This window comes from Taudactylus pleione, unplaced genomic scaffold (genome assembly GCF_031769625.1).
Source record: "Taudactylus pleione unplaced genomic scaffold, aTauple2 ptg000089l, whole genome shotgun sequence".
NCBI classification, from domain to species: domain Eukaryota; kingdom Metazoa; phylum Chordata; class Amphibia; order Anura; family Myobatrachidae; genus Taudactylus; species Taudactylus pleione.
This window is the reverse complement of record NW_028284491.1, coordinates 2,853,503-2,872,536: the sequence shown is the minus strand read 5'-3', so window position 1 is coordinate 2,872,536 and position 19,034 is coordinate 2,853,503. Positions and strand designations below refer to the sequence as shown.

At 48.2% G+C, this 19,034-nt stretch overlaps 1 protein-coding gene across 2 annotated transcripts in view; it reads right to left on the bottom strand.

The window, feature by feature from the left end:
- KPNA3 (karyopherin subunit alpha 3) overlaps positions 1 to 8,892 on the bottom strand; it is a 67,664-nt gene extending 58,772 nt beyond the window's left edge. Inside the window, exon 1 of one of the 2 annotated variants that reach the window (XM_088469099.1) lies at positions 8,510 to 8,892. In XM_088469099.1, coding sequence (XP_088325225.1) covers positions 8,510 to 8,578 — 69 coding nt within the window. In that variant the 5' untranslated portion in view covers positions 8,579 to 8,892. Of the gene's footprint in view, positions 1 to 8,371; positions 8,453 to 8,509 lie in introns of those variants that run through there. The other variant, XM_088469100.1, reaches the window with a different exon arrangement.
- Between the last annotated feature and the right edge of the window lie 10,142 nt (positions 8,893 to 19,034).

Genomic DNA, 19,034 nt, shown 5'->3' with positions numbered 1-19,034 from the left:
GGGAAGCAATACTTTCATTTCCACCAGATACTAAAATGCGTTTAATCAAACGAAAATACTAAATTAATGTAATTTAACAGTATACGCACACAAACTTATATGGGTAGTGGACTGAGGAGACGGACTGAACACTATCACAGCTGGTAAGTAGCAACTCATCAGGTATTCCCCCCCATCCGGCATCTCGCTTACTGTTAGGCGGGCACTGGATAGGAGTGGGGTAGGCTTGAATACTCCAGTGCACGGTAGGTCGAGGTAGAGTGGGCAGCCAGCATTCTCCTTCTGGCAAGGGCAGCTCAGAGCATTGAGCTGCACTGTGACGCAGGCAATAAGTCACACAGAGCTGATGAGCTTTCTATATGAAACATCAGTGCAGCGCGACTTTCGGCCGTGTCACAGTTCCAGGCGGCAGGGAAATATTGCCGGGTGGAACCAGAAACATAGCGCGGGGAAAACGCTAATTGCAATTAATAGGATTTTTCCATCTACCAGTTCACATCAATTTCAAGGAGCATGTGCATTTAGGAAACAAACAGAAATTGACTTCTACAATTGAATACAAAAAACTGTGAAGGAATTCAGCTTTCCCAAATATTCTCGTGGGACAACATTTTGCAATGAGGAGTAAATCAAATCTAAAAGCCAGCAGTAACTTTTACAGGAACCAGGGAGGATTAGAAAAGGGCAACATAACTTAGTATAAACAGTATACAGTCCTACTGCATACAATGCAAGCCCATAAGACAGGACAGTATGGTTTACACTGGGGTGGCTGCATCTCATCCCCATGGAATCCCGGCTGCCGCATGGCCGGTAGTTCGATTCCCGGCAGCCCGACAGATCAGCAGAGCCCGGCAGCGGAAGCCCGACAGCGCTGGAAATCCCGATCATCCCTAATGTAAGTATAAACTAACCTAACCCCCTAACCCCCCTTAGGGGTCCCTAACCCTAACCTCCTCCCCAAGTGCCCAACACTAATCCCTCATGTAAGTGCCTAACCCCTCCCCCTCCCCACTGCCTAAACCTAAGTCCCTCCCAGGGTGGGGTGCCTAACCCCAAGTCCCCCCCGGGTGCTCTAAATCTAACCACCACCATCCCCCGCGCACGGCTGTCCGCTCGCAGCGCCCGGCATTCCTTCGATAGGGATGCCGGGCGCCGGTCTCCTGGCGTCGGGTAAATGACAGGCGTCTAGATATAGATATAGACGCCGGTCATTTATCCCACGCCGGGATAAAGCAGCCGGGAAGCCGGCTGTCGGTATTAAGGCAGCTGGTTTCCCGACTGCATACCCCTGTGCTAACACATAGTAGACTTGCAACTGCATTGCTTCTCACGACGTTTCTAGTATTCAAATAGTGCCACAGCATTATGCAGTGCTAGTCAGACACTACTTCGATAATGAATGTGCGCCCAGTGTTGCAATTCAATTGTTTATCACGGTCTTCACACCAAATTAAAATGCAGTTGGTGTTTCACACCCAATTAGACCAGATTTAGGCTAAACCCATCTAAAGTCATGGTTAGGGCACCCAAACTGCTGTTCAGGTGCCCTAACCACAGGTTTATCGCACGTTTTTTACTCGCACCCTCCGGGGCCGGCGTTTATCGCGGAGCACCAATTGAATTGCTCCGTCGGACACGCAAAACAAATAGCCATCTTAAAAATAATTGAATTGCCCCACTGTCTCATCAATGCCCAGCCCAAACCCCTTGACCTAGAAAAATGAAAATTCAGGGAGTATATTCCTTCCATGACCTAAGCACCCACTAAGCAGGGATTTTTTGACTCCTAAGGAGGTAATAAGGGGTAAAATGTTTCCTCTCGACCGAGGTCATTGGGTGACAAAGCAACATGGCCCAAGTTCTGCGGGACTGTAAGCTCATTGTCTGGGACGAGGGTACCATGGCAGACAAGGGTTTTTTTGAGGCACTGAGTAGAACCCTCAAAGACGGGCAACGATACAGTGATGGGGGGGGGGGGGGGGTGTTCACTCTGCCAGTAGAATCGAGAAGAACTCAAGCTGGCGAAGTTAAGGCATGTGTCAATGTGTTATATCTGTGGCTCATGTGGAAATTCATTCTCTGGAATGACATGAGGGTCCACCAGAAGGGCGGTGTCTCCGCTGGACAATTTTCCGAACTCTTACTCAAAATAGGGGGTGGAGAGTATCCAGAGTCCAAAGGAAGGGTGACCATGCCTGCAAGCCTAGGCACAGCCAGGATATTCCGATATTCCAAAAAAAGTCCATAGACTGGTTGTGCGAACGTTCCATTTTGAGCCCCAAGAATGACACTGCTACCATCATTAATGACATTCTACTTCAGTCATTCGAAGGGGCAGAAAAGGAGTACAGGTCTGTGGACTCAGTAGTGTAAATGGATGACACGGTCCACTACCCCGTGGAGTTAGTAAACGCCCCCAACCCTCCTGGCCTCCCAGCCCACAAGCTTCTCTTCAAAGTGGGGGAGTGATGTTGCTGTGGAACCTCAGCTCGCACAAACTCTGCAATGGCACCAGGCTGATAGTAAAGGCCCTCCACAGGAACGTCGATGCTACAGTGTTTACCGGCGGTGCTCGGGGGAAGTGGATGTTCACACCACTCATACTATCAGAGTACCCCTTTGAGTTCAAGAGGCTGCAGTTCTCCCTCAAGGTCTGCCTTACAGTGACCATCAACAAGTCCCAGGGGCAGTTGCTGAAGGTGGCAGGAATTGATTGAGGGAGGACTGCTTCTCACATGGACAGTTCTACATGGCCTGATCCAGAGTGAGCTCACCCAGTAACCTGGTGACCCTAGAACCTGAGGAGAGAACCACCATAGTCTTATAACTCACCTTCAATTCATTCATATTTAAAAAAAAATAAAAAAAATTTAAATGGATACTACCACGCTCCTTTACCCCAGAGGCATAAAATGAACTAAGCATATACATTACGTTAAAATGAGATGATGGAATTAGTAAATATCGAGGCCTGCCTGGGTGAAACCGGGCACATCAGCTAGTATTTATATATAAACGTATGAGACTCCGCTACAAGCTGATGTTATGCTACATTTTTTTTGCCCACCCTATTTCAAATTGAAAGGAATTGTTGCAGATGACAACCACGCTGTAGTAGTTTAAATAATAAACAAAATAATAAACCCCTGCACCCTAATTGAGCACTTGGCAGGCGGATTTGGAAATATTCTGTAGTTGGGGAACAATTTAGCATTTATGGATAAAAATATCAACCAGCTGAAACATGCGCAGCTCCACTACCCACATAAATAATATAAAGATAAGAGTACTGTCAAGTTTGAGGAAGTGATGTCTGTTAGTAAATACAGTCAGGATTTCTGTCCAATGGGGCATGTGCAATAGGGCAGACATCGCAAGTATTCCTTTGCAACTCTGGGGTGCGAGGAAAAACCTGCAATGCCAGTGGGTGCAATGTTCCGTTCTGGAATGGCACATCACGTCCATCGTGCGCAACTAAACCCCAATTGGAGTGCAATCAGTGAATGGTACATTAAATAATTCCCAAATGTCACTTTATTAAACTTATACTTACTGATGAAGTTCTACAAACTCTTTTAGCCTGGAGGATTGCATAAGGAGCACTATCTAGCATTTTCTAAAAAACTGCGCACCAGATTTACAGATGACTGGGAACTGTGACTGAACCAGTGAAAGGACCTGCCATTGCAGAATAGGCTCCAAAACTTGGTGCACTATGCTTAACTGGTTTAATTTCTCTTACACTTTTTTGGTTATATTAATGTTAGTAATAAATATACCACACCATGGGTTGTGATTCAGTAGTCAGGAATATGTTGCTGAACATACTGCAACGTTTGGCTGTGCACATTTCAGTGCAAGAACATGGTTGCTCACGGAATCTTGAACCCTGCATCTGTTATTCATTATTGGTCCTAAATCAGGGTTACATCTTTATCCAAGAACACTGACACGAGAAGACAATAAAAAGGGGGTGGTATTACCGCCGGACAAATCCCGACAGCGGCTGCCCGGAAAGGGTGAAAATCCCGATCGTCCTAAGGTAAGAATCGCTAACCTAATTCCCTACCCTAACCCTCCCTTAGTAGTGCCTAACACTAAGCTCCCCCCCAGTGCCTAAACCTAACTCCCCCTTCCCCACTGCCTAAACCTAAGTTCCCTGGGGCAGTGCCTAACCCCTCCCCCCCACCCCCTCCCCTAGCCTAACCCTAAACCTCAGTCCCCCCGGAAGCCCTAAACCTAACCTTCCCCTCCGCCCCGGCTAGCCTTCGTTCGGTATGCCGAGCGTCGGTCTTCTGGCGTCTGGTTAATGGGCTCGATTCTATTCAGCGCGATGTAAATAGCTACGGGAGTGAGCTCCCGGAGCTATTCAATACACCGCGCTGACAAGTCTGACTAATGATTTCTTCTCTCATCCCTCCGGGGATGAGAGAAGAAATCCGACAAAAGTCCCGGCGCGAGGCTGTTTTCTGCCCTTAGCGCCGGGAAAACAGCCTCGCGCCGGGAAGTTAGGTCGGGGAATGCCCGTTATCACGCCTAAAAACCCTGTTTAAGGCGCGATAACGAGCCTTCCCCGACCTAACAGCGCGATGAATTGAATAGCTCCGGGAGCTATCTCCCGGCGCTATTTATATCGCGCTGAATTAAATCGTGCCCAATGAGTACCACGTTGGGATTAGAGTGTCTGGAAGCCGGCGGTCGGCATTTAGACCGTCGGGCTTCCGGACTACATCCCAATAAAACAGGCAAGTTCTCATTCACTTGCCCATTGGTACACAGGTACTTACACGATATATTACTGCACTAGAATGTGCCTTTTCTTCCATTATCCACATTCTACCTTTAGATGGGTGCACTGGGCGCGACATGCATGAAAAGTAATGAACACCTGCCGGCACAAAGCAATTGAATATTGCCCTGTCTAATGTGACGGGAGATCGCTGCACAAAAACAACTGAATTGCCCCCAATTAAACTGCTTTGTGTAGGTCCACTGTCTACAAGAGCAAAGCACATCTGTCAGCTATTCTTTTCACGGCAATGGGCAATACCGGAAAAATACTGACAGCGGCATCCCGATGATCGGTAACCCTCCCCCTAACCATTCCTTCTTGTAGCCTAACCCAAAACCTCCCCGTTAGGTTTAGGCACTAAGTCTACCCCCTTCGTACTTAAACATAACCCTCCCCCCTGAGTGCCTAACCCTAACCCCCACCACCAGTGGAGCCTAATCCTAAACACCCAGGACTGCCTAATCCCCCCCCCCCCCTCCCCTACGGGGCCCTAACCTACCCCCCAAAAGATCCTAACGCTATCCTAACTATGCACCTTAAACCTAATCCTCCCCCCTGCAGCTAACACGCCCCCTGACGTCTGTCTGTATTCCGGCATCTGGATTAAGATAGGTGTCGGTATTTCGACACCTATCTTAAGTCCCGTGTTGGGCTTCCACCGTCGGGGTTTTGACGACAAAAAAAAAAAAGAAAAGAGTCATCCACACACAAAAACAATATAAATTATGTAAGTTAAAAAATAGCTGGAAAAAGAAATACATGTAATAAAAAAGCGAATACAATTAAATTACAAGAACAATATTGCCTCAACTAGAATATAAACCTACCACAACTAATGTCTCCAGAGAGAATATTTTATACATGGAATAGAGAATATTAGTATTCACACTAGTCCATGCAGGGCACCTGTTGGAAAAGGGCACTTCAGCGCCTGAAAAGGGGCGAGGATTCACAGAAAGAGGTTACGACCTTAAGATGCACCCCCTTTTTATCACTCAGGTAGATGCTGGGCTGCCCCCAAGCTTTCCCCACGTGTGAATAGATACCGTGCGCATATTCACTCGCTGGTGAATGTTTCACCAGAACTTGGGGACGGCTGTTTCAGTGGAACGCCACCATAAGGACAGGGCGCGTTATAGCGCTTTCAAAACAGGCAGGGTGCGTTGCCTAGCGGGAACACTAAATATACTATAATACCAACTATAACACTGCTAATAAAGTGGCTAATTTGTTTTTAATTTAAAGAAAACATTTTAATTCAGTTACTGTAAGCGAAGTATGTTATATGAAATTTTATTAATAAAACTTCAAAAATATATTGAACATGACAGGCACATAGCAAGAACCCAATGCTAACAGCAATAGCAGAAGCTCTACACAGTGACAAAACGTAAGCCACCAGCGTGTTTTGAATAGTGACAACACAATGCATAAATACAGTATTACCTCGGCACATGTAATACATAGATCTATATAGCCTAAGAAGATCAGCATGCAAATCTGAAATTAGGAGATGTGCATCCTGGCTGACACATAAGTGGAGTCTCCCTGTCTGGGCTGTGTAACCTTTATAGCTGGACTCCGTGTGACTCCAGTATGTAAAAGCATTGGAAATAAGGAGTCAGGATCAGGTGGAGGGGCTGCATTCCCTATACTGTAGTACTGCCATCTAAGGGAGGATGGATTCGTAGGCACGTCCAAAAATTCACCTTTATCATCTGTGATGGACCTGCATTGCAGAACAATGACTGCCTCTAGGACAGTGGTCACCAACCTTAATTGGGGTGTGAGCTACTTGAGACAAATTAAACCTGAAGAGCTAAAAATTATAGAAGAACAAAAAAATCTGGCTAATAACCGAACAATAAAGTTAATGTAATGAAAAAAAATGTTTCATAGAAAACAACAATGAATTTCATTAATACAGTGATATCGTTGCAATTTGTAAATAAGGTTTAAGAACAGGCACATTTCACTGTTAATTATGGGCTCCAAGGAGGTAAGTGCAGTAGAGGAGCAAAAGATATAGGCAGGGATGCTGTGTGATTTTCCGGGAGGGCTGGGCAGGAGTCGCCCAGTAGTAGGCGCCATCGGTGGAACCACGGGGAAGCAAGTCCGGTGATCGTAGCGGCTCTGGCAAGCACTTGACTCGGTTCCCTGTGGCTCCACCCATTGTGGAGAAGCCACAGGGAAGCATGCATCAGAGGTCACTTCCACCTAGTGGGCTCCTAGCTGACTTGCCAGTACTGCATCTAGGTAAGTTACCCTCCTAGTTGGCACTGCAGCTAGGTGTTACCAAAATGAAGACTGCAAGCTACTAGTAGCTCGCAAGCTATGGGTTATAGACCACTGTTCTAGGACATATTTTCCAGCATATGAAATACATATGAAAGTGATGGTTTGTCACACTCGAGTATGTAACATGTTACAGATGATCATTCATAGTATGCCTATAAAAATAATTGCTGTCACCATCCAAGCAGCTGTCCCTACACCCCAAATGTGTTTACCACCCATACAACCCACTATTCTTTAATCACAACAGAGGACACCACTCCTCAGAAAATGGGAGGGAAATCTCAGTAGTACACCCCATTGAGCTGCCATTCACTTGATCCATTGTGGTACAGCAATGTTGGTACAGAAAATTACAGCCTCTTCCTAAAATCCAACATGATTACATCCTGACCCCATTAACTATGATATCCATCAGTACAACACATCCACCCGGGTTTTTGGGTGACAGCCCACTCACATCTCTACCCCTAGGCATACCATTCTCTAATCACAACCTGGCCCCACCCCCTGGTGACACCCAACTCTCATGCACACCTGAGCCCCCCAAGTGACACCCTTCTCATTCTCAACTGGACCCAAATTCCAGTGACACTCCTGTCAGATCCCCAACTGGATCCCCCCACCTTTGACACCACTCTCATCGCTTCCTGGGTCCCAATGACACCATTCTCATCCCCCTCCTAGACCCTAGTGACACCACACTCATCCCATCCTAAACATTAATGACACCACACATCCCCTTCTGGGCCCAAATGACACCACTCATCCTTACCTGGGCCCCGATGACACACTGCTGATCCCAACCTTGGCCCTGGTGTCAACCCACTAACCCCATCCAGCCTGAGCCCTGATGACACCACTCTCATCCCCTCCTGGGACTTGAAAGCACCACTCATCCTCTCCTAAACCCTGGTGACACCACACTGATCCCATCCCGGGCCCCAATTACACCATTCTCATCCCCTCCCGGGCCTTAACACCACTCTTCTCCCCTCCTAAACCCTGGTGACACCACGCTCATCTCCTCCTGGGCACAAATGACACCACTCATCCCCTCCTGGGCCCCGGTGACACCACGCTCATCCCCTCCTGGACCTAAATGACACCACTCATCCCCTCCTGGGCCCCGGTGATACTATGCTGATCCCCTCCTAGGTCCCGGCACATGACTGATGTTCGAAGCATCACTCTAATCCCAGCATGAGCTCCGGGGCAAGGCTCTAATCTCCGGCACAATAATCTGATCCGACCTATGCCCCGGTATAAAGCTGCGGTTACCGGCAGAACAGAGCGATGCCCGCCGGCGCCCCGGTACAGCACTTATATCACAGCGGCCACCATGTTGGAGACTGGAAGCGATAGCACAGAGGGGGGGGGAGGCTGCCGCAGAGGAAAGCCCGTCTCCATCACACCCACCTCTACATCTCTCCCCTTGTTCTTGAAGCTCTTGATGCGGTGATTCTCCAGGCCGGCGCTCTCCGCCATGGCGGCTGTCTCTGTCTCGCTTTCCCCGTTACCGGCTGCGACACCACAACGACCGCGCGAGCCGCCGCACTCCCCCGCCCTGCGCGCGCTCGCCACGAGGAGGAGGAGCTGGGGCGGGGCCACTGACGTCTCGGGGGGTAATGATGAGAAGGAAGCGGCGCCGCGTTCCAGCACTTGTTTCCTCACCTCTACTCTGACACCCGGCTGACTGAGTGACTCTGTGGGGCCGCTGCCGCCTGATTATTATGTGTCATGGGGGATTTATTAAACGGAGATATTCGAACAGGCTGCGGTACCGTCGGCACCTGCACGTCCCTGTCACTGCTGCGGTCACTATGGGGATGAGCCGGAGACAGCTACTCTGAATAGCAGTATATAGACAGAAGAATGCTTATTGTAAACGTTTAATAAAGTTATTCTGGAAGGAAAAAAAAAACCAACGGCATCCTGGCGACATTCCTTTGTGACGTCTCACATGACGTGCGGTCAGGGAACGCTTCAGACAGCCTCAACCAGTGGGCGGCGATGGATGCAAGGCCTGCCCACTCTAGTGCTATTTATTGGCCCCGCCTATGCTATTGGTCCCGCCCTCTAGTGTGAGCTCCTGGCTCCGCCCATTAGGGTAACCCCATGACTGTTCCAAGAACAGGGCGGTAATTTTATATATAGTGAGAGAGACTAGTAACCTTGGCAGGTGGCCAGAGAGATACAGAAGTTAATACTATGCCTGTTTATTCTCGATGCGCTGCTTCCTGGACAGTCATTTCTTTCATTAGTCTGTTATGTTAATAGAATATTTATTGAGAATTCTGAAGGGACAATTCTTTTTTCAATAAAAAAATGGTGCCAGTACTCAGAAGTGTGCAACAAATTTACCTACCTTTGAAAAAGCATTTCAGGAAAATTGTGAAAGCAACACCCATGAGCCTGGTGCTGTAGAGGGTGTGTACTGCTTCTGTCTGAACTGTGGGCCTGATTCAGAGCCGGACGCTCTGACCAGAGTGCTCGCTTTGAATCAGGGCCCTCCTACCTAAAAATGGAGCGGCCTCCTGGCCGCTCGCATAGCTGTGGGTGACCACCCACAGCTTATGCGAGCGGCCAAAAAGATGGTCGCGATGGTCAAGACCATCGCGACCATCGGGCTCTATCAGAGCCAAAAGCACGAGTGCGCATGCACACTAGGGCACCATCGACCCGCTTGCGAGCTCTCAGCGCTCGCAAGCGGGTCTGAATCAGGCCCTGTGTCATGAAATAGACTAATACCCCTTTTCCACCAAAATTCCGGGTATGACCCGGAGTTGGAACAGGGTTCCTATCCGGATCAGACCCAGAATTTTGCCAGCGCCGACTCGGAATATTCCCGAGTCGGCGCTGCTCACACCGGAATCGGGTCTGCACAGACCCGGCTTTTCCGGCGTGTAAGTGGTCGCTTGGAGATGACATCATCTCCAAGCGCCACTGAGTGCGCTGTTCTCACAGCAGGGTTTAACACGGGCATAGCCCGTGAAACCCTGCTGTGAGAACAGCGCACTCACTCGACCTGGCGATCCATCCCACTCCCCTTTTACACCAGGGAGCTGCCCGGGTTAACCCTTCAATAACCTGGGTTTTAGCTCCGATGTAAAAGGGGTATTATGGTGCGAACACACGGTACGACGGGGGAGGTTCAGATAACGATCGTTATCTGATCATCCAACACATGCTGCAAGCCCCGCTATAACGACCTGCGATACCTGGTCGGGATCGACCAGGTATGCCTGCTTTCACGGACTACCGACGATGGTCGATAACGATCATATGTGGTCGCACATCGACCATCGTTTGGTCGTTTGCAGTTCCAGAAGCTGTCAGATTTAAACAATAACAATAGGATCGTTATCGTACAAATCTGACATCTTATCTGACCGCGTGTACACACCATTAGAATGATCCACATCCTTGGTCACACAGCCACTCATGTAGTCATCCATGTGCTGGAGAGCGGGAGCCATTTTCTTGTAGCACACATCCTCCTTTTTATGCTTCCCTGTAGTCTTGCGCACAGCCCAGTCTCAGGGCGCATGTTGGGCTTTTTTTCAGGAAGTCAGGTAATCTTACTACGATTTCATGGAATCTCCATGACATTTAGAGGGGTATTCAATATGAAACGTTAACTTCACTGTCGAAGTTAACGTTTCATATCAGAGTTTTTTCCTGCGTTAAAGGTATGGTGCGCGCTCCCGCTTATCCCCGTATTCAATATAAAATTAACGAAAACGGGAAACTCCGAAGTTGGATATGCGTAAAGTTACAATTATTTTAAGGAAAAATTCGTAAGACCCCCCTAAAGTTGTAAAAACATGGGGGAACACTATGGGTACCCCCGTTTTAGCCTTTAATTGAAAGTCGGGGATTTAAATAGCCGCAGCAGGTGTTTTTTTCCCGACATTGAAGAAGTGATGCAGAAGAGCACTTATGTTATTTTTTTCGTTCTTTTAAGTGGTCCCATCAAATTTGGGGTACATGAAAATGGGTACTAGCATATTTTGATGTCCCTAAAGTAAGTTTTAAAAAATTCTTCATTTGTGCACCTGCCGCTATAATTCTATTCTTCAAAACACCTGCCGCATACTTGCAGAATAGCCCTGAACCTATTTCCCTATTGTTAAACAATTTTTTCCCTTTTTTTTTTTACCCCAATTTTTAAATTAATTTTTTGGGGTGTCCCTATTTTTTTGTTACACTTTTTTTGACACAGTTCTTTTTTTAAATGTCAGTCCCAGGGGTGCAGGCTATTTTTTTTAAGCCTGCACCCCTAAACCCCAATTCTGCACTTTTTTTCGACACCTATTCAATGGTGAAAAGTTATCCCCGTTTTTTATCAAAGACTTTTCAAAACTGCGATAAGTCTTTGAAATTGAATACGGTGTAAAAGTAAAACCTGCGTTAATGATGTCATACCTCCGTAATTAACGCAAAAACGATGTTATCGCACCCATATTGAATACCCCTGTTAGTCGGCAAGTACAGTATGGTGTGCAGATGCTTTTTTTTATTTAAAATAATTTCTGAAATAATTTCACTGATTTGTTTTTGGAAGAATTAAAATGAGATAAAAAAAAAAGGTGCTGTACTGCATATCCCCGAATACCACAACAAAAAAAGCACTGTGAAGGGCTAATGTAATATTGAGTGGAATTATTTCATATAAATTAAGCAAGAAAATCAATAAAGGCAGTGATTTAGCAATAATACCTCTAATTATCATGAGCTGGAGAATCAGCACTGTGATACACACTGGATTATAGGAAAGCAGGTAATAAATGTAGGGAAAGGAAAGGAAGGAAAGTATCTGCACACTAGTAATTGGAAAGTTAAGCCTCTATGGGCCTGATTCAGACCCACTCGCGAGCGGCTGTCCGCTCGCAAGTGGGTCGATGTTATGCACTGAGCATGCGCACGACGGAGGGAGCTCCGTCGTGCGCATGCGCCAGACGCGACGAGCAAAGGAAAGTCCTTCGCTCGTTGTGTCCGATCAAAGGGGGCGTGCTGTCAATGTTGATTGACAGCACGCCCCCTTTGGTGGGCGTGCCGGGGGCGTGCCTCCCTGACGGGGGCGTTCCCACGGGAACGCCTCCCGTCAGAAGCCGGCCCACTGACATCACTAGTGATGTCAGTGGGAGTGATTTTGGCTCTGATAGAGCCAAAATCACTCCGGAGCTTGCGGTTGAAAACCTCAACCGCAGGCTCCGGCTCGCAATTTCGATGGTCGCGATGGTCTCGACCATCGCGGCCATCATAATGCACGCTCGTATAGCCTATGGGTGGTGACCCACAGCTATACGAGCGTCCAGGAGGACGCTCCATGAAAATGGAGCCCGGCCCTCATTCAGAGCGTGCGCTCTGCTCAGAGCGTACGGCTCTGAATGAGGGCCTATATCATCAAAGCTAAATACTTCATAAATAGCGGGGATGCAGCCCTAGTAAACCAGATTAGATCATACAATTGGGGGAAAAAAGGGAAAGGAGTTATTTTGGTGGGCGCACAAAAAAATGAGTAGTAAATAAAATATAACTTTTATTATTTATTCAATTAAAATATATCCCAATTTGTGGGAGATATACAGTGAATTAAAATTTGTTATTTAGTCAAGACAAACATGTATTATAAAATGGTAGGTCCACTAATGAATTGTTAGTAATAAAGGGTAATTATATACCTATTGGAATTAGGAGTATATTTATTAATAGATGCTGAAAGTATTCAGGCAGTAGACATGATAATATAACATTCTATTAGTGTCAGAAATTTGACTGTTACTGGCTGGTGTTGCCTGGTTATCTCAGTAATATATTTTTAACTCCAATCCACTGTAAATATTGTATATAAATAGCGGCTGGAAATTAAATCTGTGTCAATGGGGTGCCAGTTATTGTAGGAAATATGTTATTCACACACCTTAAATAAAAATATAATTAAAAATACAATTACTCAATCTTTTTGTGCTCCCACCAAAACAACTCTTTTCCCTTTTTTCTCCCAATTGTAGGAAAGCAGGTAAGTAAGATTTTCATGTGTAACTTACTTCAGGGACAGCACTTCCACTTGGCGAACTTAGGGCCTAATTCAGAACTGCTCGCAAGCGGCTCGATGTTTGGGCCCTGAGCAAGCGCGAGCCCCGTCGAGTGACTGAGCTTCAGTCGCTGCGGGGCTCGCTACAAGACGGGTCGGCTATCGATGGTGAGTGACAGCTTGCCCCGTTTTGTAGGCGGGTAGGGGGGGTGGCTGCACAAACGCAGGCGTTCCCTTAAGATGGCAGTAGTGGACTTCCTGTTCTATTAGAGCAGGGAGTCCACTATTGCTTGCGGCAGCCGAGACCCTACCCCAGGGTCTTGTCGCAAGCCCGATGGTCGCGATAATCGCAACGGTCTCCAGCCCGCTCGCACAAGATGTGGGTCGACACCCACAGCTTTGCGAGCGGCCTGGAGAAAAAAAAACGCCCACAGACCCTGCGAGCTGCCTGTGACAGCGAGTGGGTCTGACTCAGGGCCTTAGTCCTAGGGTGCCAGGGTAGGGATGGGACATAGAGGGCTTAACATCAATGTTACCATTAATGTCATTTAAAAAAAAACCTTGGAGAAGGGTCTGTCTATGCTCACAAGTCCAGTTTTGTCTTTGGAAAAAAAAAAACTCTTGGTAAAAAACATTGCTGGCAAAAAATCATTTACCTCCCAGGATCAATGAAAAAAAAAATAAAACAGTGCACATCATGCTCAAAGCATAGACTTGTAATGCCCATCCCTATGCCAAGAGCATAGGCATATTAAGCACTAGCGAGGCCTGTGTGCAGCAGGCCCACCACCATGAAGTACCTGTTTGACTCCCTATGCTTCTTCTGCTGCGTTATCTTTCTGGTGATAAAGTCGGAAAGATGGCACATGCGCAGAAGAGAGCAAAGACTTTGGTACTGTGTCACAGTCTTTGCGAGCTGATGTATTTGTGAATACATCACTGGAAAGGTGGTGCCACAGGAGAAGCAGAGGGAGCAGAACCACCGTGCAGGAGGCACAGTAGTCGATTGTGGGTGTAGGGGGGCCACAGACACCCTCAAACCATGATAGATGCAGAACTGCCCAGGTGGTGAGGGGCACCAAAGACACTGAACGCGTGACACAATGTAAACGATTCATTGCTGTTATTGTCACAACAGTGCCCACACACTAAGGGCATGATTCAGAGATGTACGCTAACCTGATAATTAGTGCACATCTCTAATGTTTGGGAGTTTGTGCTTGCGCAGGACCCCCGTCCTGCGCATGTGCAGAACAGGTCCGGCGATCTCGCACACACAGGGCCTGATTCAGAGGCGGACGCTCTGAACGAGCGCTCGTTCTGAATCAAGGCGTTTTCTTTTTTTGTTCGGCCTCCTAGCCGCTCGCATAGCTGTGGGTGACCACCCACAGCTATTGCGAGCGGCTAGGTTGATGGTCGCGATGGTCAAGACCATCGCAACCGTCAGGCTTGCGACGAGACCCTTGTGGTAGGGTCTCGTGTCCACAAGCCCCAGAGAGCTTCTGGCTCTAATAGAGCCGGCTCCGTCGTGAGCATGTCCAGTGGGCAAACATCGACCCGGTCGCGAGCGCTCAGCGCTCGCGACTGGGTCTGAATCAGGCCCACAGTTCCCCCAAGCCTCTGCCTGATTGACAGGCAGAAGCGTTTGGGGGGCAGTGCGGTGGTGGGGACAGCCAGAAATGGCTGCGCCCTCGGTCACAGCTCAGGAATCGTAGATGCTAACAGGAGGCGTCTCTTCTCTTCAGCAGCATTAGTATTGCAGCATCGGGTCCCGCCGTTAACTATGTCGGTACACACAAATTATTCATCTGATATAAGGCTGCATGATTTAAGATGGGTACACATTTGTCCAATCCTCTGGGAATCCTACTCCAGACCATGCTGTTGACACAGGGCCTGATGCAAACCCGCTCACAAGTGGGTCGATCTCCGGGCAGTGCGCATGTGCGGCGTGCACACTGCGCGTGCGCGAGCCCCGTAGCAAGTGAATTTTCACTCGCTGCGGGACTCACTACAAGACGGGGCGGCTGTCGATTGTGATTGACAGCTCGCCCCATTTTGTAGGCGTGCAGGGGGGGGTGGCTGGACAAACGGAGGCGTTCCTGAAGGAATGCCTGCCGTTTGTGGACGGCCCTACTGACATCACCCGTGATGTCAGTAGTGAGCTTCCTGCTCTATTAGAGCAGGAAGTTCACTGGGGCTTGCGGTGGACAAGACCCTACCACAAGGGTCTCGTCGCAAGCCCGATGGTCGCGACCATCGCCTGGCCGCACGCTAAAGCTGTGGATGGTCACCCACAGCTTAGCGAGCGGCCTGGAGGCCGGCCAAAAAAAAAAAAAAACCAGGCCGCCCTGATTCAGAGCGAGCGCTCCACAAAGAGTGTCCGGCTCTGAATCAGGGCCACAATCCTGGAGAACTGTATGCAGATTCAACACCCAATATCTGCCTCCACACCTGTCCAATTCTGCATCTGCTAAAAAAATCAACTGAAAAGATTGTGGGCCTGATTCAGAGCCGCTCGTAAGCCCAACTGCGCATGCGCACGGATCGTTATACGCATGTGCGAACCAGTCAGTGCGGTCGAAATTCATGTGCTCGCAAAATAGCGAATGCCTGATAATTTGAGTGACAGAAAGAGGCGTATGTGGGTGGTAACGGGGGAAGGTGCTTGAAAACGGGGAGTGGAGATCCGAACGCAGGCGTGCTTAAAGGTCAAAACGGGCGTTTTATGGGTGTGCATAATAAAACAGCAGCGTCATTGACCACGTCACTGGGTTATTTTATAGTCAGAACTGCTCGCAAAATTGTGGTAGGAAAAACCAACCCCAAGAATAGCGAACAGTTCATACCCTGGTCGATGTACTCAATTAATCTAATAAATAGCGGACATGACGTAGGATGCGAGCGGCCAGGGGGCGTATTTTTTCAAAAAACGACCGCAAGTTTGGTTCGCTCGTTCAGACCTAGAGGCGTGAACAGACCGCAAAGAGCGAACGGTTGATTTGAATAGCCACCCCTATTTTCTGGACGAGCGAGCGCTAATTGCGTCCGGCTCTGAATCAGGCCCTTTGTCACCATACATACTCTTCCGAACTTTGGCAGACCAGCAGCCACTTACAGACAAGGGCGTAGCTACAATAGGGAGTACATTTACTTAAGGTGCGTACACACTAGGCGATCAGGAAAGACAGTACGATTACGACATCGTAATTGTACCGTTGTTCCTGATCCCCTGTAATGTCTGCACTGAACGATCAGTCGTTCAGTGCAGGCACTGTCCATCATTCCTGAACATGACCAATCTGTCGTTATCGTCAGATTGTGCTGCATGTTCAGGCGATGGACAATGTTGGAAACGACCAGCGGGAGTGCGCATCGCTGGTCGTTTCCGACATAAAAGTGCACGATTTGTGCACGATTACTGAGCGACTGCACATTGTCGTAATCGTGCAGTTGCTCAGTAATATCGACCAGTGTGTACGTACCATAAGAGTCTTGTTGGTCCCGATTTGCATTCTCAAGTGAAAATATTAACTTTTTTGCAAATCGGGAATTTACTATTATTAAACTCGGTGGATTTGTGTTAGTTTTGGTGTTGAAATCGGGTGGAAAAAAAACAGGCGTTTTTGATCGAGTTGAAAAACGGGACCAAATCGAATCTTGGTAAATTTACCCCTAGGTGCAGAGAATTGATCTGCAACGGGGCCCAGGCCGTCTTTGGGGCCCGGACCTATTCCTGCACTGATTTACACTGCCATGTCATGAGCCCCGGCTTTTCTTGTGCTGCTGCTGCATGGCATCTGGGCATAGAGCTGATCCAAGCTCTAGCTGCTGCCTGCATGCATTGTGATGTCATAATGCAGGTCACAGTCCTATATAAAGGATGCACAGCTACTGGCAGCCATTTTCTAGTGACATTTTGTTCTACACTGATAATCTCTGTGCAGTTCCTGCTTTATTTAAGTGACTTTGGATATAAACTACTGATATGGACTTTGGATTACATCTTTCAATAAGGCAATAAGGTCCTGACCAGCAACATCTTCCGAAAAAAAATCTAAATACAATCTTCAGGTAAGTACTATATAACAAATTTTGGCCTGTCACCCTCTCCCTCCATTTTATCTGCAGTTTTTAATTTAGAAACAATGGATAAAGCAAATTATTCATCTGATATGACGCTGCATGCCTTAAGATACCCATACACACTTGCCCATTCCTCCAGGGATCCAACTCCTGACCAGCCTGTTGACACAATCCTACTGGAGACCTGGACGCAGATTCAACACCCAATATATGCCTACACACCTCTCCAATTTTGCAGCAGATCTCAGATTTGCATCTGCTAAAAAAATCTGAAAATATTGTGTCACCCTACACACTCTTCTAATCTTTGGCAGACCAGCTGCCACTCACAGGCAATGGCATAGTTACAACAGGTGCAGAGAATGGGACTGCCAGGAGGCCCAGACTGTCTCTGGGACCCGGACCTCTCCCTGCTGCGAGTTACACTGTCATCTCCTGAGCCCTGGCTTTTCTATTCTCACCAGAGTGCTACTGCATGGCATCTGGGCTCAGAGCTGAACAAAGTTTTAGGGGTCAATTCAGGAAAAGTATGTAATGGCCCCTATGTACCACCTAATGGTTAAAAACACCTGTATCTTGGACAAGGGAGTTGGGCCCCCTAAGCTCTGGGCCCCATAGCAGCTGCACCCCTTGCACGCCCATGCTGGTGGGGATCGAGATGCTGAGATGACCTCAATTAAAACAGCTTCTTCTGGTTTATACAGTCACAGGAAACACAACTACTTCCAATAAATATTCCCTACTTTTAGTGCTATCTTGATAGAGATGTATTAAGAAAAGAGCCTTTCAGCATGGGAGAGCTTGTAATTTATACTACTAAATATATGTGTCATTTCATGTGCAATATATATATATCTCTATATGTCTCTCTCTCTCTCTCTATATATATATGAGTGCTCGAAGTGTGCCGGTATGCAACGGTATAACATACTAGCACTTCGTTCAAGCACTCATTTTTTTTTTTATAGCTTCAGCTTCCACAGACTGTAGGAGGGCAGAGGTGTGGTTTGAGTGCTAAGCGGAGAAAGATGTTGCGCACTCCAGAGCCCTGCTGTGCTGCCCGCACGCCTTCCCCAGGTGTTAACATGCGGAGCCCTGAGCTATGCTGGCCCACCCCCGGCAATGGTGACTTGCAGAGACCTGCTGTGCCGCCCAGCCTATCAATTTCGATGCTCCGGTTCCCCGCTGTTCCGCCAGCTTGCCCCCGGCAATACTAGGGCAGGATGTAGGTGCTGGAGGGAGACAGGGCTTGAGGGCAGGATGGTAGTTCTGGAGGTTAGACAGGGCATGAGGACAGTATAGTGGCACTGGAGGGAGACAGGGCATGAGGGCAGGATGGTGGCACTGGAAGAAGATGGCATGAGAGCAGGATGGAAGTGCTGTAGGTTAGACAGGACATGAGGGCAGTATGGTTGCACTGGAGGGAGACAGGGCATGAGGGCAGGATGGAAATGCTGGAGGGAGACAGGGCATGAGAGCAGGATGATGGCACTGGAGGGAGACGGCATGAGGGCAGGATGGTGGCACTGGAGACAGAGCATGAGAGCAGGATGGTGGCAATGGAAGGAGATGGCATGAGAGCAGGATGGAGGTGCTGTAGGTTAGACAGGGCATGAGGGCAGTATGGTGCACTTGAGGGAGATAGGGCCGGTGCTGGAGGGATACTGGGCTTGAGGGCAGGATGGTGGTGTTGGAGGTTAGACAGGGCATGAGGGCAGGATGGTGGCACTTGAGGGAGATAGGGCAGGATGGAGGTGCTGGAGGGTGACAGGGCATGAAGGCAGGATGGAGGTGCTGGAGGGAGACAGGGCATGAGAG